The sequence below is a fragment of the Rhipicephalus microplus genome, chromosome 5 (genome assembly GCF_043290135.1).
Source record: "Rhipicephalus microplus isolate Deutch F79 chromosome 5, USDA_Rmic, whole genome shotgun sequence".
In the NCBI taxonomy this organism is placed as follows: Eukaryota; Metazoa; Arthropoda; class Arachnida; order Ixodida; family Ixodidae; genus Rhipicephalus; species Rhipicephalus microplus.
In genome coordinates, this window is record NC_134704.1 from 147449843 (window position 1) to 147472650 (window position 22808).

Below are 22808 nucleotides of genomic sequence, written 5' to 3' on the forward strand. Positions count from 1 at the left end.
TTTGGACGAATTCATCACTTCGTCTTCATCTGATGGGCGCCGAGAAGAATGGCCGCCACCAGTAGCGGAAGCTTTCCAACGTAGTGGCACCCTAACATAAGGCTTCGGCGCCTTGGAGACGTGGCGCCTGGTGCACCGCGAAGATGGTGGCCGAATCTTGGCAGTAAGATGCAGAAGACGAGAGAGTGTGTCCTGCTGGTGCCCGCAGATGGTGCAGGCACCGTCCAGCAGAGGCAGAGGGAAAGCCACAGCCTTCACACAAGTACAGTAGACTCCTCTTAAACGGAACTCGAAGGGGATCCATAAAACTGTTCCATTTATCCGAAGTTTCATTTAAGCAAAGTACTTTTATTTAGTGAATCAGAATCTTTATTCAAATTGCACAAACCTCACCGTACTCATGAGGATGAGTAGAAGAAAAAAAGGAGTGAAGGGTGGTTTGTTTGGCAAGATTGAGTTGTTTTTTCACAAGGTATGCGCCCATGCCCGACAACTAGCCAGAAATTCTGGACAAGCCTTATGCTTAAAATAGTACTGCAAAAGTGCAACAGCCTCTTAGCTGATCGGTCCGGTGGCACCACTACACTGGCAATATTGTCCCCACATTCATCGCTGGAAGGTTGATCTTCATCTTGCACTTCGGCAATCATTTCCTCGAAAATCTCCTCACGGCAGGTACGAACATTTTCATCTATTGATTCGTAGTTCTGCAGTGTGAAAGGGGCAGAGGGTACTCTCTGAGTACTGCTTCATTGTCGGCAAGAGCAGGGATTTCTTCTTCATCAGGTACTGCTTCTTGCACTTGAAAGCCAGCATGATGAAAGCATCTGTATATCATTGTTGCCTTCACTTGCTCCCAGGCATGGGCCAAAATGTGGATGGCTGTCAATAAATCTATGCTGTAGCATTTCCTGCTGTATGCACAAAGCAGCAATCAATGGAGAAATTGTCCACGGTAATGAACTTTAATGTTTTGAATAACCCCTTGATCCATCGGCTGGGTCACTGCCGTTGCATTGGCTGGCAAGAACTCCAGAGTGATTGCTTGAAGTCTTTCAACCTGACCGTGGGCTGGGAAATCATCCACGACGAAGACAACCTTCCTGCCTTGCCTCGTAAATCTTGTGTCTTCCTCCCGTAGCCAGTTTTCGAAAATGGCCATGGTCATCCACGCTTTTTCGTTCGCATGGTACGCAACGGGAAAGTGTCAAACGCCTTTGAAACAACGTGGGTGCCTTGATTTTTCTATTACCAACAGCTTCGATTTCTCATCTCCTGCCTTGTTTGCACCCACCGGCACAGTGATGCGATCTTTACTGCATTTTCCTCCACTACAGGCTTTGCCTTTGAAGGTGAGAGTCTTTGATGGAAGCGCCTCATAAAAAAGACCCATCTCGTCGACATTGAAGACGTCTCGTGGCTCAAAGCTCATCAAAATTTCCTTAAACCGCCCCTTTTGCCAGTCCGTGCAAATGTCCCTGTTGACTGCAGTACTCTCACCTCAGGTTGGTTCGAAGACCAGGCCATTGCGTAGTTTGAAGCGGCTGAGCCATCCATCGCCTAGGACGTAGTTCTCAACACCCGTTTGCATGGCGATCTCTTGAGAATTGGTCTGCTTATGGGCAAATTGTAAATCTGTGCATGCTTGAACCACAGAAAAATAACTTCTTCTAGTTGCTCATAAGGCATCGTCTGCATCCGTTTAGATGTAAAAGTCCCGTTATTTACAGCGCCTTCAATCTTTTCTTTGCCTTTCCAGATCTGCGACAGCTTCAATTTCGGGATGTTGTACTTATTTGCCATTTTCGTCTTGGGCAGGCCGCTTTAATCAAGCTCCTGAAGAATTTTCAGCTTTTTTTCAAGCGAGAGTGCATGGTGCGGCCGCTTCTTTTTTATCAGGCTAAAATAACACCGTGATCCACCGCACTTAGCCGCACAAATAGGCCTAACACACAGCTGACTCGCCGACTCGGCTCCCACAGCCACCACAAGCGAGAATGGCTACTGGATTGGCTTGTCTCAAAGTGCTGTCATGGTTTTGAGACTACCTTTGGCCTGTAGTGTGATCATCATCGCCATTCATCATCATCGTCATTTTTCTAGCCACCGCGCTGCGCTTCTCGTGCAGCTCATGCGACAGCTCGCGGCACGAGCTGTGGAGATTGAGTTCACGCGCCAGGCGGTTCGGACGTGGCAGCCGCCGCCGCTCCGCTTCGGCAATCGCCTTTGATAATAAAGTGGCAAGAGAACGACACGACCACGTTAGCCGCTGTCCCGTCTTCCTCTCTCGCTACATTGGTGACCTGAAAGACACGCCCTTTGGCGAGCTACCAGCTGCCATGCTTCCGCCACTCTGTCCGCCAGTGCCACCGTTCCACCCGGCCTTACCCGAGGCATGGCTCATGCGGCTCGACGCCGTTCTCGCTGTGAATGGCGTCGCGGACCAGCCGCTTATGCACGCCGTCTTGCTCGACGCGCTGCCGGTCGAGTTTCGCCATCTTGCTACCATATCGATCACGAGCCCGCAGCCATATGACGCCCTCTGCACTGCGCTGCTCACCTGCTACGACCTCACGTACCGACCGCTCCCAGGGTCTCGCGACTTTAGGGCTGTCACTGCATCGCAACGTGTGCTACCAAACGGCACGCAACCCTCTAATGACCACGACCTCACCACTCCAGCTACGACTCCCTCTGCCTCAGATCCAGTCACAGGAACATTGAATCCTGCACCTGACCACGACGACGAGGTAGAAGACGCTCGCACTTCCACTGACTACACCACCGAGAGCTGCGTTCCGTTGGCGCCCACGTACAAAGGTTCACCGCAGGTGCCTGCCACATGCACAATTTCCGTGACATCAACGGCACGCGACACCTCAGCGACCCCAGACTCCACGACGGCTACCTTGCCGCGCGCCTCGGAGTCTGGGCACGAGATATTTTCACCCATTATTTGGCACCCGATCCCGGAGCTTCCACTGTCGACATTATCCAATGAACAAGATCTTCCATCAACCATGACAATCTGCGCATCCTGCAAGCAGCCACTACCATCTACCTTGACGTCTCCCGCAGCTGAAGTTGTTGCCCGCGACATGCTACAACAGAACTTCCGAGATGCTGCTACAATGACCAAGGACCAGATGACAGATTTGCTATTGGCAGAACAGCCAGCACAATCCATAGCAACCACACAGGCGGACATCCACCAGACTTCCCCGACGAGCACGGGTGCGCCAGCCAAGTCTCCGGTAGAGCCCATGCCTTCCGGATCCCATGGCCAACCTCTGGAGCCTTGGAAGGGTGACACCACAACGCAACAATCTACCTTGAGTTCAGACATGACCCTCATCATGACCCAGGCGACTACCGCCTTTGCGCGGAACATCGGCAGACCGGTCTCAGTGGACCTAACTGCCTGCAGCGACTTCCGTGCGCTATTTCGTTCACGGCGTTTCCACGCCCGTGGACTCGGTCACCCGCGCCGGCATGTAAGCCACACTGCAACGCTCAGGTCGGTGTTCCATTGACAGCTACGTCCGGGCCAGAACTGCCAGCCCACTGCTCCTTGTCAACAGCCATGTCGGCGCCATGTGTGCTGTTGGAGACGCCGCCGCATCCTTTATGTTTCAGTACTCGGTCGTCCTGGTTCCGCTTCAGTGCATAGCACCATCTCGCCATCATCACCGGCTCGGCCTTTTCGGCGCCCTCCCACGGCTCCACCTGTGGGTACCTTTGTCAGACACGCATTCTCGAAGCACCGGGTGCGCTCTCGAGTGATCCCGCCAAGTCGTCGTCGGACGCTCGTATTTATGGCCACAGCGACCCGGCGCTTCCATCTTTGCCCGCTGCGTTTCTCTCAGTGTCGCCCGCCAGAGACCCACATGTTGCCGATTGTCCCTTCCCGTTGACGACCTGGACTGCTCATGGACCCCGTTTCGTTTTGCGAACCTAAACTCACTTGTATATAGGCTCTCTTTATTTTCATTCAGGCTTCATTTCTGGGGGGGGGGGGGGGGGGAGGGGGAGGGAGTAATCTGTAGCGTCATCATCATCGTCATTTTTCTAGCCACCGCGCTGCGCCTCTCGTGCAGCTCATGCGACAGCTCGAGGCGCGAGCTATGGAGATTGAGTTCACGCGCCAGGCGGTTCGGACGTGGCAGCCGCCGCCGCTCCGCTTTGGCAATCGCCTTTTATAATAAAGTGGCGAGAGAACGACACGACCACGTTAGCCGCTGTCCCGTCTTCCTCTCTCGCTACAGGCCTGAGCGAGTTATGTTGTGTTTAGAGTTTGTGCCGTTTGACTGTAGGTGACCAATAAGCTCTCTTTCAATTAACCGATGAATTTTACTGCACAACACACAGAAATTCAGCCATAAAAGCCCGTTTAGTTCCGTTAATGAGGCATTCTCGTTTAAGTGAGTTTTGTTTATTGGGAGTCTACTGTATAGTCTGTCCAGCAGAGTTGTCGATGCATTGCGGCCAGTGTACGAACGCCTGTCCGAAACCGCTGGCTCGTTGCACTGGCAACAAGAATCAAAGTTCAGCTAAAGGCGTTCACTCAGTGATATGGTCGCTAATTTCTAAGCAGCAGCATGCCTCCCTCTTCACTGTAGAAGCAGCTGTGCATGAGGCAGTTGCGAGGTATACAATGCAGGCAACCTGCAAGCTTACACGAAGATTTCTGCTGTAATGGGTGTGCAACCTGGGGTACTTACCCTCCACAGGGCTGCTGAATAAGACTCTTAGCGGGCAAAAAAATCATTATACATGCATGAAATGAAAGGGCAGAGACACAAAAGGTCGCCCCTACACAAGGACACTAAGGACTACAACGCTGGTGCTTTTTAACAAATGCAAACGACTTGTAAAACCTCGACAGGCTTTTTCTCACAGGTGTGTTTCGGACATACTGTATTGCTCCTGGAAAGTGTAGTACGGGAATGCCTGGATTGATTCTGATGCAGTTTTTTTTCCTGATTCTCAAAACATTTCTTGAGGGTCTGACAATCTTTTAAGTTCTTGTTTATGGTCCAGTTTTCTTTGCTAAAAGATGACTTGTACATGAAACTGCTTCTGACAATGTGTGTAGGCTGCCACGATGATCTCTATATAAAAAAAGAGAAGTGATAAAAATTCTGGGATTCTCATACCCTTTTGATTCTTCTTCTTTTAGGTAAAGATCAACACCATTTGCAGCTCTCTGGCATGTTTTGTACAGCGCTAGGCTCTCCATGAGCAGACCATATAAGTTGAACCATGTAGCATGTTGTAACTACTCAAGGTATCATGATGAAACTCTATATTTCTATATTCAAGGCACATACGAGTATGCATGCCAAATTTCATTGCTCTAGTTCAGCAAACAAAAAAGTTTTTTTTTTTCAATGCCATCTCCCCCCAAACAAAACTGATGCTTAAATGGAACAGTTTTCTCAGCATGATTGGCTGCTTATTGGAATTCTTAAGTCATGCTCATCTCTCAGTAATCGGAACTCCTGTGAAACGAAACACATTTTCCTGGTCCCTTCAGATTTTGTTCATTGAAAGTCTACTGTATATCAGAATAAGCACATCATCTCAGTGTGACTTTGTTGCTTTCTTATTTTTTTCATGTTCTTGATGTCTCTTAAGTACCTTTATAGGTACTTAAGAGACATCAAGAACATGAAAAAAACTTCTTAACCTGTTGTACCTAGGGAGCACGGGAGCGTGTGGTAACCACAAGGCACCTCCGCTGGCCACCAGTTGCTGCGAGTTTAATGCAAGCACGTTGTGGACTGTGCGCATCGCTCTCATTGTGTCGTCACGTGAGCGGTTTGCTGTGCGGCGTTTGGAAGTGCCACAGCAGACTGTTGCAGGCAGCGATAAAGAATAAAGAACCAGTTGCGGCATGTGCTACGCCTGCACAAAAGTTTTTGCAGCCGTGGGACGGCCGCTACACTCTTCAATGTTTGCTTTAACAGTGGAGCACTGTACTGTACTAATTTTCAGTGCAAACCTTCCTTACATAGTGGCTAAGGTACTCGGCTGGTGACTCGTAGGTTGCAGGATCGAATGCCGGCCGCGGCAGCCACATTTTCGTTGGAGGAGAAAATGCTTGAGGCCTGTATGCGTAAATTTAAGTGAATGCCGAAGAACCCCAGTTAGTCGAAATCTTTAGAGCCCTTCACTGCGGAGTCTCTCATAATCGTAGGGTGGTTTTGAGACGTGAAAAGCCCAGCAATTATCATTATTATTAAAATTTTCAATGCATGAGTTCAGTCTAGATTGCTGAACCTAACTGGGTTTCTTGTGTTGAATGCCTGTGCTACCAGGTGGAGTCTGTAGAGCTGGCACTCCGCATCCTGGATGGGTACCGCTTGCGAGACAAAGAGATTCGTGTGGAGCGGGCCCGTTTCCAGCTGAAGGGTACGTACGACCCGACGAAGAAGCCCAAGAAGAAGAAGCAGGCCTCCAAGGACAAGGAGCGGCTTAAGAAGAAGATCGAGAAGTGAGCACAGCTGCTTCCTCTGTTTTCACTGATGGCTTATCACCAGTGTTCTATCAGCGACAGGGTAAGATGGGAATAGTGATGGAATGGTAGAGAGCAGAAGGACGTAACTGGTTTGTCTTGGCTAGGGATATTCTGTAAGTGATGCACGACGAGTTTCCAGGGATGCTATTCTTGGTTATGTTAGAAAAAAAATGTTGGCTCTGCACGTGGAACTGCAGTGCGTGCGCCTTTCACCTCGGAAAGATTGTCGTACCAGCTGGTTTTCGCTTAGGCCATAAGAGCATTTCCCCAGTTATTTTAAATATAGTTAAAAGTTGATCTAAGAAAACCTTATTTTACAAAGTTCTTAATTGAACCAAAAATTTCCGCTCTCTGGCAAATACTCGTATTCGTGAGTGTTCCTCGCAACCAATTTAACAAATTATTTTGGGCACCAAACACTTCCATGACGCCATTATTAAAGCTAGCGTCCTGGACATGCAATAATTCTTTAAAATAATTAAACTCTTCAAAAACGAGAGTTGTTCACTTTAGGCCTAGAAATAAACCATCACCTTTGCATGCCCTGTTAATGCTTGGCACCTCGGAACTTCAGATAGTACCAAGTGTTAAATGTCTAGGTGTAATCTTTGATGAACATATGTCATAAAATTCCCACATTGAAAAGCTGTCTTCAAGTTTATCCAGAATAACTGGAATCTTGTCTAGGGTGTGTTTTCTGCTTCCTAAAAAAAGGTAAACGTCTCATCTACAAATTGTGGTTCTTATCACACATAAATTATTGTCATCTGGTTCAGGGCACAATAACATTAACTAACATTCACAAATTACATGTCATACAGAAAAGGGAAGTTCGCGCCATTGCAGATGTTTCGTATGGAAGTCACACGTCACCGCTTTTTGAAGAAATGAACTTATTAACCCTACCAGATTACTATCAAACAAGTCTTATGAAATGCTATTACGCAGGACTGAAAAGTCAACTTTTTGGGCACACTTGCTCGTATAAACCGGTGGACCGTTTTTTATAACACTCGTCATATTCACACGTGGTTTCTTCCACGCACGCGCTCGAACTACGGCAAGGAGATGCTGCGCTTTCTATTGCCGTTCCATGTGAATCAACTAACGCTGTGAACATAATGCTGGAGATGCGTTTTTGTCCTACCTGTGTAATGCCATTGTATTTCTTTTTTCATTTGTACACTCTCATTGATCTTTTATGTGATTATCAAAATAGAAGTTGGTACATTGTCATAAAGGTTTATTTTTCGATCTGATTCATTTGCATTATTTGTCTATATATGTTCATATGTAATTGTTTATGCATTCCTTTACAGTACTATTATGCATTCCTTTACAGTTCTAATTGAGCAACATAGTGTTGTCTGATTTATTTTATACTATAATGTACACTCGCCTATCCCTGCCACTTTGTACGGGGTTGTGGTCCTAGTCAAGCCCATGAAGAGGCTTTTCGACCCCGGCCCTCAGCATCCCAAAGGATGGTATGTTGGAATAAATAAAGTTCAAAGTTAATTTCTGAAGAAACTGGATGTAAAAGTGGTGATTTCCTTCCAATTCTCACCGTGACAAGTTTTTGTTTGAGCATGCTCTATAACGCCATTGCTTTAATGAAGCACTTACGTGCCCTAGTTACGGCCCTAGCTTAACGATGACGAGGCCGCATGCTGCAACCATGCTCTGAGCGATGGAGACAGTAGTTGCTGGCACTCTTACATATCGGATGGTCGTACGGGCAACGATGGTTGCTTTCGTTATTTGATGATTTATGCGACAGACAGCACTGATTCCTTTGTCATATAAGTTCTCTGTTGTCTTGCACCCACTACAATTGTATAGCGGTTATGGCGCTAAACTGCTGACCCAAAGGTTTCAAGATTTAATCTCGGTCGCAGCAGAAGCATTTTCAACAGCAGTGTAAACGATTGAGGCGTGTGTACCTAGATGTAGGTTCACGTTAATGAACATAGGTGGTTGCAATTTTTGAGCCTTTCAAAACAGCCTCCCCGGTTGTGGTCCAATTATGCCATTTTGCTGCAATGCCATGTCGCTGTGCCTTTGTGCGCACATTCAAGTAAAGCTTCCGCCAACTGCACAAGTCGGCTAGCCCACCTGTTTCGGACTATCGGATAGCAGCATCGAACCATTTCTGGCTCAAAAATATTTTTGGCCACAACGAACACTACTAGAGCTTTTCCCTAATGCCGCTGATGCCCACTACTCAATTTATTTCGGCAATTCACTTTTTGTCATTACTTGGGGTGTGCAAACATTCAAAAGTTTCAAATATTCGGCAAATATTGAATTTGTAATTCCATTTTTCATTCAATAACCATATGAATATTCGAATGCTTCGAATATTCAAACGAATATTATTGTATTCGAATTTGCTTAGGTTCAAATTTAAATTATTGAAAATTTCAAAGTATTCGAAAGGAACAAATAAATGCATAATAATCCAAATGTACCTTTTGTAAAGATGGTTTCACTGCAGTGTAGGGGTGCTGAACAGTGAAAGCACTAATTCAGGAAAAATGCGCTCTGCCACGAAGCCCCCCATCAAATTTAAAGGGGCCCTGCAATACTTTTTGAGCATTGTCAGAAAACGCTGCCGATCAGTAGGCAAAGCTACCGAGGACGCGCAAGTCAAATATTATAGCGTAGCACGTGGCATGCTATTCACGATAAATTCTCAGTAAGCTAAGAATTGATCTCTTCTCTCGGCAAATGGCTCCACAAGCTCAGAAAGCATGTGTGACGTATTTTCTTTTCCCGTGCCATCCCTTCCTGTTTAGCTTCCAGCGCTTTCGTCAGGATGAGAAGATAGAATGCACTAGCAGCGTGCGAGAAATCTTTGCTACTCCGCCCATACTTGATGGATTTAAAAATATTTGCGGCGGTTAATTCATGAAGCTATAAATAAGGTTCTTTAGTGAGTGTATTCCACGGCTACTTTAAAAAGTGTTGCACGACCCCTTTAAGTGAAAATATTACTCTTAGATCGATTCATTTTATTAAGCTTAAAAGCTAGCTTTGACGGCTTATATGCTCCAAGTACAATAAATCCTAAAATGTTACGTATTTCTAGAGTTATGACTCGCATCCTGCTGAAAGTAAAATTCGGCTACTACAAAAAGTTCATTCGACTTATTTTGAACGAGAAAAAGAGGGCATTTGCATGAAGGCTCTATTTAATTAAAAAAAAAATATTGTGCAGGTTAGTTAGGTCATGATAAATATGCCCATTTTTCTTTATATGTCATATATACTATTTGAATTCGATACGATATTATTTGACCAAAATCGCTATTCACTTCGAACTTGAAATTAACTTAGTGCAGATGACTGAGGCGCAAAAAACATTTCGTGAAACAGGGAGTGAAAAGAGAAAAGAACACAGCATTCTTGATCGTAAAATGGCGAGGGCAGTCCTCGAGAAGGCAACAGAAGCAAGCGAAATAACGAGTTTTGCTATGTATTTGAAAAACACCCCAAGAACAATTTCCTTAGTGACCTGACCAGATATAAGAACAGTGGACAAAATTAAAAATAAAACTATAAAATTGGGGTCTTTTGAGCTAAAACTGGGTGAATTGTGCCCATCTAGACTGCGCTAATGATTGCTTAGACTTAATTACATGAGTGTTAACTGTTACAAAATCAAACCGATGGCCTGCTGCTCACTAGTCATCAAGGCAGGTACAAAAGCTTTTCTTTCTTTTTTTTGTGATAAAGTGCTACCATACAAAAAAAAAGATACAAAAGGTTTGTCCATTATATGAATTGAACCCAACATCACAGTCACAAGCTCACTTTTTACTCTTATGCTTTCTGGCAAGTACAGATGGTGACATTTTTTTTTAATTTTTGTGTGCAATAACTGACTATGATAACAATTGCACTGTTTCCAATCTAAATATATGATTGAGTAAAAGATTACTGGTGGAAAAAATTGCACCTCTTCATTATTTGATATTCGATTCTTATTCGAAGCTATGTATTCGTATTCGATTTGTATTCTAAGCTGTGTATTCGTATTCGATTCGTATTCGAAAATTTTGATATTCGCACACCCCTAGTCATTACCAAACCAAAGTCTGTGCGCCGCCGCGTGTGTTTTTACTGTTGAAAGATAATCATGCCATTGACAGTCTCTCATATTTGTAAGGGAATTGGCGAAAGCACGTTGAAAAGTGATTTTTTTTTTCTGTTCACAAGTCACTCCGCGTACCGTAATGAAACCACTGCGGCAAAGTGGCTGCAGCTATCGGCACTGTGCCCTGTCTTCACGTACATGATGAAAATTCGGCCGTGTGAAAGTGTGAGATTTCTCAAAAAAGTGTGTAAATTCCTCTTAATTGCAATACGCAACGTTCTTCAGTATGCCTATTATAAAGCTAAACATAATTTCCCACTTACAACACGTCTGGCACGATGTGGTGCAGCTACTGCTCGCACATCTTAAGCGCTTGTCCCGCCTCTTGATTGCGAAACCACTGTAACATGGTAACAAGTCACCATAGACACTGGGCCATGCAGTCAGCCACAAATAAAGAGCATGTACTCTCATGCACACCCTAAACGCCATTCGAACAATCAGCGTCTCCATCAATCGACAAAAACATCAGTTTCACTGCAAAGGCAAAGCACTGAATGCGATAAAAACAAATTGAAACATTATGCAAAGTAAGGCTGGCAGCTAACTCGTTTGTAACTGATATCACCTAACTACAGAATGCCCTAGTATAAGAGAATTATCCATGGTCGCTCCATGGAGAAATGCTCTTTTTGCACAGTCTCTTCCTGTTGAGAGCGCAGCAAGGTGACTGCTGATGCCTGTCAAAATAGTATGCGTGCCAGTGGTAGCGCTCTTGGAATCAAAGTTCACAGTTGCTGCTCGAGCGAGACCTCAGCCCCCTTCACGCGTTCCTTCGTGCTCGTACCTTCGTGCTCGTTGTTGGACGTCTGGTATTCTGGTTAGAATTTTTGTTCTTTTTTGAATGACCTGATGACACATAAAAAAGAAGCGTACATATAAGAGCTCGTTTCCTTTGTTAAAAACAATATTAATGAGGTCTAGCAACAATCATGTCAAGGAAAGTATAGGGGACGTTATCAGAAGTACACTAGAATTGCGACACGATTAAGGTTGATGCACATTTCGCTCTATGATTTTTAAGTTTGCTTTAAATGGAATGCATTATATAAAATATGCCGCGATTCAGTGTTATAAAGATGGTTTCTGCTGCAACCGCGGATGATACAATTGCACGACTGACTGCTGTAAGCGTGCGGCGCAATGCGGCTTGTTTGTAGGAGGAAGGCCCATTCACACTTGCCCTCAAAGAAAGTGAATGCGGCAGAACTCTCTGGAATTTCTCTCGCTTCGCCGCCAGAAAAATGACCGGGAAGCTTTGCTGGGAGGCTGAAGCGAAAAAACCGGCCTGAGATCAATTTGGCCGTCATGCGATAGCTCATTGCCTTTCTGCTACAGCTTTTACTGCACCGGCTACACTAGCACTCAAATTACATGATGTAAAGAATCAGCCGCACATTCAACATGGCGGCAAAGGCGTCAGGTGGCTCATGTCAGCGTAATCGCGAACTACCCACGCAGCACGCAAATTTCATGACATTGAAAAAGACGTGTTCATCAAGAGCCTCGTTTGAATTACAATTGCTGCAAACCGTGGAAGTAGAAAAAGGTGGAGCAGCAACGAGTCGGCATGACCTAACATGTCTCGTTTTACACAGCCGGCTGAATCTGTTGCCGCAGCTGCCAGTGCGTTCGCTTGTGCTGTTTTTTTGTGGCGTATCTCCTTAAACAACGTTTGCAAAAATGTAAAGTGTTCCTTTTCAGTGCTTTTCATGCATAACTAGAACTTGGTGCATACATATATTAACGCTCAGGAATGAATTCTCAAGCGGCAACGGAAGCACGTATTCGAGGGGCAGAAAGAATGTGAATATTTGTGGCGGGCACGAACATGGTTTTGCAGCCACTCTAACACTTTTGCTTGAATTCTTTGGTGTTAATTCCTTAGGACTGACTTTTTCCGTGTCGACTACGCGGTGTGTTTTTCCAGCCGCTTAAGCAACGAAGCGAGTGATTTTCCAAATAAGCCACTTCCGCTCCCTTTGATGCTAAGTGTGATTGAGCAAGAGTGAGGAAACTGCTGCCTTTTATTGAGAGGCGGCGAAAGCATGAAACTTCAAAAGAGCATCATGACCTTTTTTTTAATCAAGAAGTAGTGGACCCCAGCAAAGTTTTTGTCCATCTTCATGATCAGCTTTAACTTGTCTTGATTCTTACGAATTCGGGATGGGAATATTTTTTGTATGCTCCCTTCAAACTCATATCATCAAGATTCTACTGTAATTCTGATAGAAACGTGGAGAAACAAAAGTGGATTGAAAGATAACGTGCCATGGGCAACTAAGCCGCTATTGCTGCTGACCCCCCCCCCCCCCTTGTCTAATAATGGGGTATATATGTGCTTTAAACGTGGAAACATCAGTAATCGCCCGTTAGGCGTCACGTAGCACATGAACTTATTACGAGCTGGCAGCTGATGAGGAATTATTGGTCAGCTATCAGCTCGTACAGTAGAACCCCGCTGTTGCGTTCCCGTGTGCTGCGTTTTCCTGGCTGTTACGTCGTTTTCGGCCGGTCCCGGCACAGCTCCCTTAAGATTCAATGCATTGGGAACCCCGCTGCTGCGTCGCAACTGTGGGACCGTTCCCGCATCATACGTTGCGAAGTGCCACGTCGCGCCGGCCTGAGCGGCCATGTTGTCTTTCATGTAGCTTGGCTTGGTGGTTTGACGATGGGATTGGCCGCCCAAAGTGCGGGGGGGCAACACCTATGACGTATTTTCGGTTCATGCCAGCAAAAGCATGACCTTTGAGATCCGTATTTGCACTCTAAGAAAGATTGTGTCTATGACGCGTTGGGGCCCTAAAATTGGTTTTGGCATCTGTAAAAGTAAGGTCTCCGAGACCTGTTTTTGTTTTCTTGGGATGTCACGCTGGCTTAAACTTATCGCCACTGGGTCGCGCAAGCGGCCCGATTCAAAGGGTATAGCCGGATCGCCATCACCATCGCCCATGTGTGCCCGTGCTACCCGTGCTTGCTGCGGTCTGCTCGCATTGCCTTTGTTTCGTGTCGGTCATTGCGCAGGTTATACGAGCATGCAGCATACTGCCTTTACACTTCCTACGCTCCAAATAGTCTTCAAAGAAGATGACATCAAGAAAGCGGAAATCACTTTCGCTGCAAGAGAAGTTGAACATTCTCCGTGTTGTGAAAGAGAACCCGACGTGGAAGAAGGTGTGCTAGGACTAACGCCTTGCACCTTGAACTCTATCGTTGCAAAAAGGATCAAAATTGAAGAAAATGCCCGAATTTTCGACGTCAAGTGCAAGCAAGCCAGGAGTTCGGAGCACGTACAGCTTGACAAGGCCGTTTTCGAATGGTTTAAACAAGCCAGGGCCGCAGGAGTTAACTTCACTGGTACCATTCTGCGAAAGAAGGCACTCGAGATCGCCGACAAGCTCGGTATCGACAGTTTTTGTGCATCTAACGGTTGGATCGACAGTTTCAAAAACAGACACGGATTATGCTACCGCACTGTCAACGGAGAGGCTGCAAGCGTGGACACGAAGACTGTTGAGGCCTAGAAAGAGACGGTGGTGTGTATCATAAAGAACTACGAGCTGAGAGACATATTCAATGCCGATAAAGCAGGCCTTTTTTTTTTCAAGGTACAGCCCTCTAAGACGCTGAGCCTAAAAGGCGAGGCTTGCCACGGTGGAAAATGCAGCAAGGAACAACTAACGGTGCTGCTGTGCTGCAACTCTGATGGTTCAGAAATGATGAAACCGTGGGTGATAGGAAAGTTTCGAAACCCACGCTGCCTTAAAAATATCTTTCACCTGCCCTGCCACTACAATTATAATACCAAGGCATGGATGACGTGTTCACTTTTTGAGGAGTTCTCGAGATACATGGACTCTAAGATGGGCTGCCAGAACAGAAAAGTCGTTCTTTTTCTCGACAACTGCTCCGCACATCCCAAGTACACTGCGTCGCTGCGGAACGTAAAGGTAGTTTTTCTTCCTGCCAACACCACGAGCCACCTTCAGCCCTTGGACGCTGGAATAATAAAAAATGCAAAGCACTTCTACCGCAAGTGCATTGTAAAGCGGTCCCTGGCCAGCGTGGAGCGTGGGCAGCAGCCGGCAGGCGTCACCATCTTAGATGCCATGCATTATTTAGCATCGGCGTGGAGCGCCGTCACTGCTGCTACAGTTGAACACTGCTTCAACAAGTGTTTCGGTGTGCGCACAGATGACACAACAGAAGATGTTGGAGACGGTGCGTTCGCAGACTGCGACGAACTGAACACTGCCATGGAGACTGTTGGTGCCAGTGGAATCGCGTACAGTGACTACGCTTCTGTTGACGACGCCGTTGTCATCTCCACAATGTTATCCGTCGACGACATTATGGCTGAGTGCACCGATACGTGTGCCAGGGACGAGGAAGTTAAGGAGGAGGTGGAGCGGATACCGCAGCCAACGTCCTCATCGGCCGTAGCGGCACTGGATTTATTGCGAAGATATGTGCGCACCAGTGACGATGGCGAGAGCCACATGGCACTACAGGTGCTTGAAAAACGCCTTGTGCTTGTCAGGCGTGAGAAGATGTGCCAGGCAACGCTGCATGATTTTTTCAAGCAAAAGAATTAAAATAAAACTATGTGCAATTCACCACTCTTATTTCGCAATTTTTCACCTTTCTCGGCTCTTGCGTTTCCCGGCTCCTACGGTTTTTTTTTTTTTTTACGGTCCCATGAAAAACGTATCAGCGGAGTTCTACTGTAATAAGTTCAAGTGCTTTAATCCATGGTTGTATCTTGCTGTGGAGTTGTTAGCTTTTTTAATATCAATAATGGCACACTTCTTGAACACTGTGGTAAATGAGGGCCAAAACTTTTTTTTTTTTAGACCAGGAGTGCTTGTACAATAAAGCACAATGACGAATCACAGCCGTGGCAGTTGGCTCAGCCTGAGCACTGGTTTAATGGAGCCAGCAGTGCTGTGCTGGACCGACGGCCACAAATCTCCAAATGGCTGCCCTGTATAACAGTTCTTTGTCTGCGGTTGTCGGCTAGAGTAGCCACTGGTATAGCAGTAGGTCCATGGCATGTGCAGAGACACAGGGATGCAACAGCTGCGCATATTGCACCAATTTGATACAAGTTTCCATTTTTGTGCTGAGCTGCGCCAAAACAATAAAATTCGCTGAAATTGTGCCACGCTGGGCCGAAATGCCCGACCAACCTCTAAATTTTCTTAGTTGTGCTAATTTGAGCTAGAAATGTTAGCCACCTGTAGTTTGCGTCGTGAATCAATCCAGAGATTCAGGCATGCCGACCCTAACCCAGGGTGAACTTTATTATACTCATTTGGTTAGGACACTCGTGAGCAAACAGATAAAGTAACAATGCCACACTGCCGCTGATATTGGTTCGCGGACCGCATCGGATCTCTATCGGTGGGACGACGCAACTTTAAGACAAAATGCATTGCCCCAGCCACCAACACTTCGCAGGAAATATGAATTACTTGGTCAGAAAACGCTCCTATGACATGTTTGGAACTAAATCTGAAAGCGTACGGCGCTTTTACTGCACGGTGCTGCGAAAGATGGCGGTACCGGCGACCGCAGTCGAAACACGTGAAGTGTTTCTCACCTAATACTGTACTGGTATTTCTATAAATCGATAATGCATACTTTTGAGCGCTAAACAAAATTGTTTGTTTTCAAATGTTGTAAAAAATTATGCATTATATCTTGATGCCAACTCTAGAAGACACTGGCAGAGGAATGCGTACCCTGGTGGTTAAATTTCTCTAGGTCTCAATTGTACTTCATGTGCACGAAAACTTTTTGCAACAAGATGTCAGTACAATAGAATGAAGCAAGTTTTAATTGGATACAACTTAATATCACTTTGTTTTACACTCGGCAAACAAGTGTCGGGAATCTCAAGAACATGATTCATGCGAAGCAGATTCGAAACCTGTACTTCCCATAATTCCCATCAGGGTACAAGCGCTGCTGAAGGAGCCCACGTAGGTACTAGGGCCAGGTTCGCCTCTAGGTAATATTATATGAAACTCTATGCTTCAGACAGTCTATGGAACTTGGAGGCCTATAAGATCGCATGGCACAAGGTTTCCCTAAATTGCACTGCAGGCAATGGTGTCTCGGACTTGCTTGCACTGTTCACACAGCCCATACTTACATTAGCTGGAACCATAAATAACGACAGAAAAACCGGAACGCTTCATGCCTATGTGTGCTAACCACTATGTGTGACATCATTGGTCATGAGTCATTGCGCTGATGGCAGCCAAGCTATCAGTGGCTACAGTAAACTAGTTTATTTTTTACTCATCACGCATAAATTTCGTAGGCACTATGTATGATCGCGTCGACAGCACCCGCTGTTTCGTTTACAGCTGTTGTGACAAACAGCAGTTTTTTTTTCTCCGGCTTTCAGAATTACTTGTGTGCTACAACACTGCATGGATCGCGTCTCTAGTGATCCTGGTTTTGTCTGCCACAGATGCAGTATGACACCTAAATTTCTGTCTGCGCACACAGGCCTTTATAACTGCATGGATGCTGTCTGTGATTCAGATGTCGGCCACCATGGTTTCTTCTGTTTCTTAGGTTTTCTTGGTGCAAGTGTGCACACTGTCACGAAACTCAGACATGGCGACAGGCTTTGAAATGGCATAAAGCAGTCATGGGAGCGTTACCAGAAAAGCGACAATGTTGCAGCCAAAGACAATGTTGCAGCCAAAGTTACTGTGCATAAGTAACGGGATTACTTTTTCTTTTAGTAAAGTTACTTGGTTATTACAAGTTACTGAAAAAAAGTGACTAGATATTGGTAACGCGTTACTACGGTAACTTGTTATTGTTCATGACTGCTATGAACTGTTAAGGAGCATTTCAGTTGTATAGTAGTTAAATGTGCCTGCTACGTCGCAATGGATGACCAAACTGTTGCTGACGCTGTGATGAAAAAATTATCATTATGCGCTTATGGTAAGATTGGTGGTGATGGTACGTGACAAGAGAGGGGTTCAGAGCATGTTTCCGATGAACAAAGACTTGGGGGGGGGGAGGGGGAAGTCTTGTGCCGCACCTGCATCATAAAGGAAGTGGCAGAAGGAGGAAAATCGCAGCTTTCCTGCTGCTCTTGTTCAAAATAAGAAGAGAATTCGCCTACTTGTACAGAAAGTGCTAGTGTGCTGGAGTAATAAATTATGCGGCTGTTTATTGTTTTCTTACACTGTCGATAATTCAACATTTGGTTAATGCTGACATTTTTCGCTGTCCTGTAATGTCTGAGTGGATTAGGTTTTAGCGTGCTTGTCAGGTTTGCTTGCTCTCTGTTGCTTTGTTATGTAGTTGGCATGATATTGCAAAGAAAAGACCAAGCTGTTTTTGTCTCTTTTTCACATGTACTCTAGTTGTAATTTTTCAGGAAAATACAGTGCAGTAATATTTGGTTTACATGTATGCTACAGCTTTGAGTCAAATTAGAAAAGTTTTTGACAGTAATGAAGTAAGTGGGAGGTCTCTTTTAATCTTTCAGGCCTTATTGACGACTAGGGCTCACTTTTTTTTCAGCGTGCGTGACCACACTTAACCCGCAACTGGAGTTATCCCTACTGTCTACTTGTTCTGTCAAGAATGTACTAGCATGGTGTGCCTCTCTGTGTGCACAGGCTGTTTGACTGGCGGCCAGAGAAGCTGCGGGGCATGCGAGACAAGCACGAGTGCACCGTGGTGCTCAAGAACATGTTTGACACAAAGGAGTTCGAGGTAAGTTCACATTGGGACTCACGCTGTTCACTGGGCTTTGAGTGCTTGGCATTTGTAGCATGTTGCTGGGCATTGCTGTTCCACTTTATTGCCTATATAGTAACTGTGAAAGCACAACTATAGCCAAGAGGGGACACTGACTAGTGCTAACTTTGAACTGAATTTTATTGCGAAAGAAATCGAGGTATATACACAGGCCGTGCTTACATAGACTAACAAAAAAAGCAGGCATCTGTCTAAACAAGCAAGAACAGAAAAAGCTAGCACATTTTTATACATGGCAAGTGAAAAATATATATATTTAAGAATGGTCATCACATGCGCGAGCCTGCAGTATCCAAAGATGTAAACGCTTTATCACACAATTAAATGGACAGCTCGCTTATGTAGGAGCATCCAACCTCATCTGAGCCGCTTGTACAATTATGAAGGTGAGATCGTCTTTGTACCGGTATGAAACTGATGTGTTCTTGAACTCAAAACGATTGCCTCACGGATCACAATGAAGTGCCGGAAAACCGTCGTTTTTGTTTTGGACGTTATTTGCATGCTCACGCATCTGGTCATTGAAGCACCTGCCAGCCTGTCATAGCAGGTACCACATGACACAGAAATTCTCTACACAATCCTGCACACATGTTACACGAAACGGTTGCAGTGCTTAACATTGAACTCAACTTATCATCTTGTAACAAGGCTAGTTGTTGTGCAAAAGTGCAATGAGCTTTTGCGGAGCCGAAAAAAATGACGCGACTGCTGACGTGCTGACCGACTGGCTTTGTGAGCGTGCAAGTAAAATGTGGAACAGAATAGATAGTTTTCTGGTGATCGCCTCAAGTTCAATAACTCAAGAGTTTTATACCAGCACAAAAACTACTGCACCCGCACACTAATTGTAGAAGCGACTCAGATGAGGTGGAGGGATGCTCGTGCATGAGCAGGCCATCCGTTTCAGTGTGTGATGCAGAGTTTGCGTTTTTGGATGATGCGGCTTCGTGCATGTGGTGGCCACTCCTGTTTTTTTTTTCTCTCTCTTTTTTGCCTTAGCCATGGGCAAACATATGCTTGCTTATTTGGCCTTTGCTTGTTGACATGCATGCCTATTTTTTCTGTTAGTTACTGCAAACACTGCCTGCAAATATCTTGCTTTGTTTCACAATAAAGCTCAGCTTTATTTGTTGTATTTCTGTGCTATTGCGTTGAAGATAATGCAGCAGCAATTGGCCCGATGTGCCAACCGTATCCTTTATTTTGCTTGTTTTCATCAAGGTATCACTGTTTCAGTGGTCTGACAAGTAGCTATTAGCACGAGATGAGCTCATTCAGGTGAACCCACGTCTAACGACACCATTTCAGCAGTGCGTTAGACTTAACATTGAGCACCTGCTACACTTTGGCAATGCTAGCCACTACACCTATCTCAATACACACATGCCGTGCACTCATAGCATCGGCTTAGTTATAAGCCTTTTTCTCACCACAGTCTCGCACGCTCTTTCAACCTTTTCCAGTGTTCATGCGGTAGGAAAAAAGATAGCATGGCCTTCCTTGCTTTACCTTGTTGGTAATCTGCGGCAGGTAAACTGGTGCTATAAGACAGGAAAGCTGTAGTATTCGGCTTTTGAGTAGACTGTCACTGCTTGTGCATTTTTCAAGCACATGGCTTGGCTGCTGTGGTTAGGGCATTATAATAGGCAAAGGTGTTGGCATGCTGTAGCTCATGATGTGAAATCATCTTTTGTATGTAAATGAGCTAACGCAGTCTACAGTCAAAACAAAAAGTGGAGATGCACTGATTACCTTGCCACTGTGGTAACCACGGCTCTATCAACCTTGTTCTCTCTTTTTCCTTTTGTTTCTTTTTCAATTCATGTAGAACAATTATCAGCTATAATAATCCAATTATCATGGTACCTTAATTCAACTTGTAAGTTGTTTCGATCGCAGTATGGAAGAAATATTGAACATTGTTGCACATTTTACTGTAGGAGAGGCCTGTCTGATTGTACTGTGCATGTAGTCTGAATAGAAGTTGCATGGTGGGGTTTATTCAGCCTAGCTGTGTGGATTCACAGATAGGCAGGTTCAGTCGCCATAACTTTTTATGCTGCTGTCATTTAGGTTTGAATGTTACGTAGCTGCCTTTCTGGAAAAAAGTTTAGTGCACATAGAAATGAAGATTGATAAGCTCACAGTTCTGGAAATGGTATCGTCACTACAGTGTGGCTAATATTATTGTGTAAGATTATTCATAGTTGCATTAAGTACTCTGTTAAGATTTCACAAATGCATGTGAACTTTAATGGCAAACATGAGTGAATTGTCACCCAAAATGTTTCTTTTTGATTATGTTGTGCTATTTCATCTTGGTGACTTGTTAAGGCTTCGCTTGTACCGATCGAAAATGCTGTAAGCCCGTGTACTCAAATTTGGGTGCACGTTCAAGAACCCCAGGTAATAAAAATTTTCGGAGTCCCCCATCACGGCGTCTCTCATAATCATCTGATGTTTTTGTGACGTTAAACCCCACATATCAATCAATCAATCAATCAATCGCTTATACTGATCTGAGGCCGCCATGGTGGTGCAGTAGTCATAGTGATTGGCTGCTGAACCAAATGATGCAGGTTTGGCCTTGGCTGCGATAATCACATTTCGATAATGTGAAAAGTTACAGACCAATTCTACTGCTGGATATCAGTGCATGTTAAAAAAGACAGCCCAGCTGGTCAAAATCATTTGGAAAAGTCCACTACATCGTGCCTCATAATGATATAAATGGTGGTTTTGGCTCCGAAAATTGTGGAACGTTACTTGTATAAGTAATTGGACATCTCCTTCTCACAGTCATCTTATATAGTGACCAAGGCTGTGTATTGTAAATGTCAGTGTGACTTGTTTCATTCCTTGATTTCTAACCATGTGCTTAAGAATTCGGTCACTCAGTCAGTGCCTGGAAGCGACATTCGTAGTTGAGCATGGTGTTTTATGTCTTGTCCTCTGGCATATTGCAGAGTGACCCTACCTTGATTCTGGAGTACCAAAAGGACCTTCGTGAAGAGTGCGGCCAGTTCGGAGAGGTCAAGAAGGTGGTCGTATATGATGTAAGTAAACACGCGAGAACACTGTTTAGAAGTGCATTTGTTGCTGAAGCAGAGTGTTTTAGCATAAGGCACAAAGCTGCTTTGTCACCTCACCCTTCTTTTCGATGTAGCATTAGTCATATCTGGCCCTTCTTACTGCAGCTTCTGTATAATAATGATGCAGTAGAACACGTTTGAACCACAGAGAGTTGCCCCGCAGTGGTTGTTTAGTGGCTAAGGTTTAGTGGCTGCTGACCCGCATGTCGCGGGATCGAATCCCGGCTGCGGCGGCTGCATTTCCGATGGAGGTGGAAATGTTGTAGGCCTGTTTGCTCAGATTTGGGTGCACGCTAAAGAACCCCAGGTGGTCGAAATTTCCGGAGCCCTCCACTACGGCGTCTCTCATAATCATATGGTGGTTTTGGGACCCCACATACCAATCAACCACAGAGAGTGGTTGAAGAAGAGAGCTACAAAATTCAGTGAGCGACAAATTAAAAAAAAAATTTCTCTCAATTGTGTTGCAGCTTCGCGCAAGTTTGGCTAAATGCCCTTTACAGTAAATGCTTGCTAATTCAACACCCATCAGTTCAAAAAATGAGATAACTTGGTTGCGGTTTCTGGTCCTGGCCAGCATATGCATTGCTCAGTGGCTATAAAGTCTTGTTAATTCGATCATATGAGGCCACAACCCAGTTAATTGTTATGATTCTCGGAGCATGCGGAACACGAAGCACTGCAAACGCAACTCAAATGAACGAGAGTGGCATTCATGAAGAAACATACCAAAGTGGCACAGTCTGCATCACCATCGTCATCAGCACGAACCGTATGATAACAGCAACGTTTCAAGTTATTTAAGAGGAAGTTTTGAGTCGTAAACAAAGTGGTGAGAGGCAAAAGTTGCGGCTTTTGCACCTCTCTTAAGCAAAATAATTACAGTCTGCTCTCATTACGACGGACCGTCATGATGCAGCAGAATGAGTTCATTTTATGTGAATTCGCAATATTCAAGCTTGGTGAGAAGGTGAAGGAGGCCGCGTTGCCCTGTGACAATTGTTTTTATGTCACTTAGCAGCATGAGACAGGCTAGTTTTGATACATGTTGAATGCATTCGACAGCATTTTCACACAGGACTTTAATCACCAGGCACGCTATGTGGCCCCTGCACAGCAGCAAAGCTCAGCCCAATAAAAAAGTGTTTTAACAGGCTTTTTCAGCCACTTCTGTTGATCAGCCTGGAACAAATTCGTTCTTATTTGTGCAGACAGGAATGTGGCTGCCCATGGGTCA

At 45.1% G+C, this 22808-nt stretch overlaps 1 protein-coding gene across 1 annotated transcript in view; it reads left to right on the forward strand.

Annotated features, from left to right (window-relative positions):
- The window catches only part of barc (RRM1_TatSF1_like and RRM2_TatSF1_like domain-containing protein barc), a 44050-nt gene that overhangs the window by 17687 nt on the left and 3555 nt on the right, over positions 1-22808 (forward strand). The window contains exons 4-6 of the mRNA XM_037425015.2: positions 6321-6496; positions 18335-18431; positions 21446-21535. Coding sequence (XP_037280912.2) covers positions 6321-6496; positions 18335-18431; positions 21446-21535 — 363 coding nt within the window. The remainder of the gene's footprint in view (positions 1-6320; positions 6497-18334; positions 18432-21445; positions 21536-22808) is intronic.